The sequence below is a fragment of the Gavialis gangeticus genome, unplaced genomic scaffold (assembly GCF_001723915.1).
Source record: "Gavialis gangeticus isolate Ggan-Ray unplaced genomic scaffold, GavGan_comp1, whole genome shotgun sequence".
NCBI classification, from domain to species: domain Eukaryota; kingdom Metazoa; phylum Chordata; order Crocodylia; family Gavialidae; genus Gavialis; species Gavialis gangeticus.
The window spans coordinates 11,992,985-12,000,043 of record NW_017729008.1 but is presented as its reverse complement, the minus strand read 5'-3'; the positions used below and the strand labels follow the sequence as shown (position 1 = coordinate 12,000,043).

The 7,059-nt window shown below is 45.4% G+C and overlaps 1 protein-coding gene across 1 annotated transcript in view; it reads left to right on the top strand.

The window, feature by feature from the left end:
- Positions 1-7,059, top strand: part of ABCD2 (ATP binding cassette subfamily D member 2) — a gene marked incomplete at its 5' end in the record, with an annotated part of 95,793 nt that overhangs the window by 21,112 nt on the left and 67,622 nt on the right. The window contains one exon of the mRNA XM_019509387.1: positions 3,743-3,911. Within this exon, the coding sequence (XP_019364932.1) occupies positions 3,743-3,911 (169 nt within the window). The remainder of the gene's footprint in view (positions 1-3,742; positions 3,912-7,059) is intronic.

Genomic DNA, 7,059 nt, shown 5'->3' with positions numbered 1-7,059 from the left:
AGAATCACTGTTGTTCAGCCCTAGCTTCCCTTGGTGGTCTTCAAACAGGGTACAGCTGCTGATGCTGCCACCACTACTACTACTACTACTACCACCACAAAGTTAAACTGCCCTGCGTGCCTCGTGAACAGCCAGATTGGGAAGTGACTGTAGCAGGAGCAAATGCTCCTGCCTATATTCGGTCTATTTGATAAGCTTAAAGCAGGCAGGAGTGCCTGCTTTTGCTGCTGCCCTTCCTGGTTGACCCTCCCCATCCCCCCGCTCCTCCTGGAAAAAAATGTGCAGGACAGTTCCACCTGCCCTGTGCACCTGTTTCCAGAAGACGCTGTATAGTGTCAGACAGGAAAAGGCTCTAGCAAGAGCAGGCACTTTTGCCTGCTTTATGCATAGTAGCTTTATTCAGGGAGGATCATATGCTTATGCAGCAGCTCTTTCTGATCTGGCTGTATACAAGGCATGCAGGGCAGTTCCATGTGGCTGTGGCAGTGGTACCCATGCTGTGGCACTCCTGAAATGCTCTTTTGGCCCCCGGAGTGCCATGGCACCCTGGTTGAGAGCCACCATTGTAAGCAAAACAAGGACACTGGACTCTAAAAAAATAGTAGGACAGGTTTCCTGATTAAACAAATTAAAATGCAAAGGACTCCAAAGTGTTGCCATTTCTAAACAGCATAAAATTAGAGGCTCAACATCAAGCTATGCCAACATGGAGGCAAGATAAGAACTGTGAGAGACTGGCCACACAAGTTGCTTTTTAACCATATGAAAATCTAGAGATGCATAAAGGCAGTGGAAGCAAGGGGATGTCACTAAGGAAGGAATAGCATGGGCAAATAGGGACAAAATCAGGAAAGCAAAAAATGAATTGCAATCAGAGTTAAAGGTAACAAGTATATCAAATGGCAAAGGATGAGCAGGAAGCTGTAGAAACCACTGTTCACTGGGGTGGTGAGTTTACAGATAGTGCAAAGAAGGCAGAAGTGCTCAATTTTTACTTTACTTCAGTTTCCATAAAAATAACCCGGCAACCAGGCAAGTAGCAAAATAAATATAAAGAAGGGAGGGGAAGAACTGCAGATCATGATAAGTAAACTTTTGGCAAGTTTGAATTAATTTGTGTTAGCAGGCCTGAGGAAATTCGCCTCAGGGTGCTGAAAGAGCTAGCTGAAGAAATCTCAGAGCTACTGGCAATAGTAATTGCAAACTCATTGATAATAGGCAAGGTCCCAGAAAACTGGAGAAAAGACTATATAAAAAGGGGATAAAGCAGGATCTGGACAGTTACAGACAAGTCAGCCCAATGTTATCTGGGAAGGTACTAGAGCAAGTTGTAAAACAGTCCATTTGTAAATAACTGGAGGTGCAAGGGGCAGTCACCATGGATTTGTTAAGAACAAACTGGCTTGTAGACAACAGAATAAAATTCAACAAAGCAGATGTAAAGTGGTGCACACAGAGAAGAAACACCAAATGCAGACGTATACAATGGGGGCTAAATGGCTTGACATTAACACTGTCAAAAAGGATTGAAGCACTGTAGTGGATCACAAATGGAATGTGAGTCAGCAATGGGATACTGCTGGGGGGAAAAGAAAATGCAATTTTGGGTTCCATTAATAGAATTAATATGCAGGACAAAGGAGCCATGCCACTTTATTTAGCACCAGCTAGGTCTTGCTGCAGGTACTGTCAGTTTTGGGCACTGCATTTTAAGAAGGAGAGAGGCAGGAGGCACGTGCAGCAGAGCTTGCCGGGTCAGTGGTTGCTCCTGCGGCGCTCTGCATGGGGCTGAGCCCTGCCCAGCCAGTGCTCCTATTCCATGCTACTGCCCACACCTGCCAGCCATGGGCCCATGCCAGCATGCAGCTTCTAGCAGGGCAGTTCCCAGTGTGGCTGCAGCTGGCTGGGCTTGCGTTGTCACTGGGAGGCAAGGGGAGGAGAGCAGTGCCTGACTGGCTGGAGCCACACCAGGAACAGCTCTACCGGAAGCTGCGCACACTTGGCTGAGGCCTAGGCCGGCAGGGCTATTTTGCTTCCTTCACCTTCAGCTGTGGCTGCTGCTCCTGCTATGCCACACCACTCTGGGCAGGCAGGTGGGAAGTTGCAGTCGGTTGGCTCCTGCACAGCATGTTGAGCTGTGGCTCTAGCTCCCGGCCACCTTCCACCTGCTCTGCCCACCTGCAGGCGGTTGGTTATTGCACTGGGCAGGTGTAGCAGGTGGAAGGTAGCTGGGAGCTAGAGCCACAGCTTTACGCATTTGGCAGGAGCCACCCAGCTGAAGCTCCCTCCACTTGGAGTGGTGCAGCAGCTGCAGCTGGAGGCAAGGGGAGCAGAACAGCCTCACCAGCCTGGGCCCCGGCCAGCTCAAGAAGCTTCCAGTGGGGCTGTTCCTGGTCCAGGTGCAGCCGGCTGGAAGCTGCTCTGCTCCCCTTGCCTCTAGTGGCAGCTCCTCCTCCTGCTTCTGTGTCACTCTGGGCAGGCGGGACAAAAGCCGGAGGTAAGGGGAGCAGAGCAGCACCTGGCCAGCTGCAGCCACACTGGGAATAGCTCTGCTGGTGGGAGTGCTGTGCAGGCTGCCCCAGTGGGAGCATGTGGGGCTTGGCCCATGTTGAGTACTGCAGGGGTAGCTGAGGGCTGGATCTGGCCCGTGGGCTGTTTTGCCCACCCCTGCTCTAGGTAGAGAAGAAAAGCTGAAGAAGGAAAGAAAAAGCATAATTGAACAACTTCAGTTCAGGCAAGGAAGTCCCATGTGATTTCCAAGGAAATAGCATTAGAAAGGTTTAAATATGTTAAGGGGTAGAAAGTGTATGCATCAATACGGAAGAGAGCTATTCCCTAGGTTACACGTTCTCTGCTGCCTACGTTCTCTAAATGCTGCAAATGAATGTTCAGGCATGAGAGATTCAGCTGTCAGTGACAGCGTGTTGATGGCAGTGTTCATACGGTGCTGATTGGTCCCAGCTGATTCACACTGCTGCTTTAGGAAGTCCTAAGCACCCAGTATGACACACAAGATCAGAGAGAAGATTTTTTTCTTTAGCTGTTAAATTGTCTCTCTGATGTTTTCAAGCTTCTCACTGTTTTTTACAATGTTTCAAGGCATTACAACAATTGTTTGTACTAGCGTTTCAAAGTCTAAAAGTTATGGGATATATTTTGAAAAAAAAGTGATAGGAATTGTTTTAGAATATTTGGCCAGCCTGTGGAAGGCAGTAGCTCCTAAACTAGCTAGAGACAATAGAATCAGAAATTCTCATGGCCTCCGCTGAAGCCATGCCAATTTACATCATCTGGGATCTGTCCCTCAATGTACTGTCTCTATTTGTTGGCAGGCAGGAAATACACTTGGGCATTTGGGCCAGTACAAAAGATATCAAGGGAGGAAAATTACTAAGATTACTAAGTGAGTTGCTCCCCAACCCCCAATCTGGCTTGTAAATGATATTCCAGACATTTTGGATTGGGGAGTGTAATGTTTTTATTTCCACATCTGAATGTTCCTGTCTTGAACAATAATGAAAGATTAACATTGTTGGGTTTTTTTTTATCACACTCAAAGGAATTTGTTCAGTAGTTCTGATGATTTTTTTTATCCAAATGAATGATTGACAAGTTGCCCATTCTTTCTTAATTCAGAATCAATCTAAGAAGTACTGAATCAAAATGGTTGTCCCCAAGTTACTGAATGCAGTATTTCATTTTTGGATAATATTGTTTAAACAGGTCTTTTGTTGTTTCTCAGGTCACTGAGCTAGCAGGCTACACAGCGCGAGTGTACAACATGTTTTCAGTCTTTGACGAAGTGAAGAGAGGCATTTACAAAAAAACGGCTGTTATTCAGGAGGAGAGAAGCAACAGCAGGAATGAAGACAAAGTGGAACTACACATTGACGGTCCCTTGGAAATCAAGGGTAATTTCACATTTTGATTCATTTGTCTATGAATTCCTGGCTCGAGTGTGCAACTCTACAGCTGCAGTAGGGCAGGTAGGGAAACAGGGAAACAAACCTTCTGTTTACTCAGTTCAGTCGCACTCTCCTTCTCAGTGCTCGAGGGCCATTGCCTTCCTATTGCAAGTTACTCACTCGCCTCTGCAGCCTCTCATGCCTGCCAGCAGACATCCCTTCCATATTAATATATTCACACTAGGTTAACCAAATCTTTTCTGTTTTAATGTTTTTCAGCAGAAAACTGGGGTATTTAACTAAACTCAACTTTTTTCCAGAAAATGCCTGTTTTCCTCTAAAATTTAATTTTTTTCCCATCAGAAAATGGAAACCTGACATTTAATTTTAAAATGGATTTTTTTGTAATTGGCTTATGGTGGGCTTGGATTTAAAAACAGTTAAGTTACTGAAATTCAAAGTCTTCACCTAATGTCAGTCAGCTGTACCTCTGTCAGTTCTGCACACCTATTTCTTACTATGTCCCATTCCCCATGTCTCTTCCTTCCCACTTCTAGTTTCTCTCCCAATTCTCGTATGTAGTCTTTTGCTATTCATTCTTTCTTATTATCTTCAAAGGTTCCTTCCAATTTGTGCTCTCCAACTGCTGTTGAACTCCTACATTCTTTTTTTCTTAAAAAAATCCAGAAATGAAGGAGTTAAAGAGCTGTTGCTGAGATTTGTTCTTATTTCACTTACAACACTACTGCCCTTCAGCATAGATTTCTCAACAGGGTCGTCATAAACACCATGAAGCTGCACAATTGCTAAGGGAAGGAACAGCTGATTCCCTGACCTTGTAGGATGTGATAAAGTTTGACTGTTAATAAAATTAACAGCTGTTTTATCATCTAGTAAAGAAAAACGTTTTGTAGTTCATAGAGCCAGAGTATTAATTTCTTTGGCCCATGGGCAGTTGTCCATTAGTAAAATGACCTACTTAAAAAAATGGAATGCAGCTTAGATACGAGAGAATTCTTGGGTACAGCAGACATTTTTTTTTCCAACCTGCACTAGGACTTTGGTTCCAAATAGTTAGAAAGGCTACACTTTTTCTGTGGCTCTCACATCAGAAATTGCAATATAATACTATTTTTCTTCTTTTCTTCCTTTCTTTTAGTTTTAATAATTCAGAGATCTCAGTGTAAGGTTTTATAACACAGATATGGTGTGCGCTTGCATGCATACTTACATTCAAGTGTTAAAAGAGAAGCATCCTCATATTAAAATTTCTTAATTATCTGTACTTTTAGACAAATTTATTACAATACCATGTACCATTGATTTTTCCTTTAAATCATCACGTGTACACTTATCTGTCACCAAACAGTGTTTATATTATCCTCTGTGTTTACTGCAGTCCGTACGTTTACTGATATAGGATAGAACAGGGCTGGGCAAAATGGTGGCTGGGCTCCATATTCCAGCAGGTCCTGCCCATGTGGCTGGGGCTGGTTTCCATGGAGACCCCAGTGGCAGCGGTGCTGTGATAGTGGGAGGCTGGGGTTTCCATGGAGATCGGGCCCAGCAGCGCTGCCAGGGCAGGGCACAGAGCTGCTCTGGAGCCCAGCTGGGATCTTGCAGCATTGAGAGGGTGGTCCGGAGCCAGGGCAGATCCACTGCCTGTATGTCTTCGCCCAAAGCATGCAGGCTGAAGATTGTGGCTCTGCTGTGACTCTGGATCATGCTGTCACCATTGCAAGGTCCTAACTCGGCTCTGGAGCAGCTCTGTGCCCTGCCAGCATGGGTGGTACTGAGTGGGGGGACTAGGTATGGCTATAGCCAGCCCAAAATGACCCATAGCCACCCCTCCCAGCACCACCACCACTGCTGCCCGCCCTATACAGGTGGCAGCAGCTGAGCCTGCTCCGCTTCTGCCTACAGCACAGCTCTCCTTGAGCCCCCACCACCAAGAAGGAGATGGTGCTGCTGCTGCCTGCCAGTGCTGCTGGGGCTCGTCTCCACAGAAATCCTGGCTCCATGCTATCACAGCGCTGTTGCTTCTGGGGTCCCCATGGAAACTGGCCCCAGCCACGCGGACAGGGGCTGCTAGGAAATGGGAGTCCACTGCTGGGCAGATCCGTCCCATGGGCTGGACTTTGCCTGCCCCAGGATAGAAACAAGTGAAAAAATTTTTAATATTTCATTTTTAGAAGATACACACTATACATTTTAAAGCAGTGATTTATTTTGGTATTTTGTCAGATTAATTTTGCAGCTACATCAAAAACTGAATTATGACTTTTTAAATTGTTTATTTAACTAAAACAAGCTTGTGTATTTTGGATATTTTTCTTCAACAACAAACATGTATAATTATTTTAACAAAACAAGCATATGTATTTTTGATTTTTTAACTATTTTAGTTATAACTGTGAAACGTGTTTTTAACAAAAAATAAGTAAATTATTTCAGCCAGGTAAACATGAGAAACTTAAAATACGGGGTTGTGTAGCAAACTCAGTCTTCGCCTTCCTCTTCATTTCTCAATTTAGAATGAATTAGTCCAAAGGAAGAAAATATTCTTTCTGTACCTGCAGAAGTAGTTACTGGTGTTAAAAGCTGGATTATCACTTCAATAGTCTGTGGATCCAGGTGCTTAAGTGACTTCTACCAGTTCACTGGTGTGACTTTCTTTAAAATCTCATGAGCAAACATGTATTTCTTGAATGGTTCACCCTTAGCCCTGAAATTTATTATAGTTGGTATTATGGAGGGACGACCGTTGGATGTCCATGTCGTACCCAACTCAGCAGTTAAGGATTGTCCGGAGGAGGGCCACTCGCATGGTCAGGGGCAGCAGGGCAGGCCCTACGAGGAGAGGCTACGGGACCTGAACCTGTTCAGCCTCCACAAGAGAAGGCTGAGGGGGGATCTAGTGGTCTGTCATAAACTAGTCAGAGGGGACCAGAAGGCACTGGGGGAGTCCCTGCTCCCCTGAGCACTACCAGGAGTGACCAGGAATAACGGTCACAAACTGGCAGAGGGTAGATTTAGGCGAGATATCAGGAGACGCTACTTCACGGTCAGGGTGGCTAGGATCTGGAACCAACTTCCAAGAGAAGTGGTGCTGGCTCCTACCCTGGGGGACTTTAAGAGGAGGCTAGATGTACAC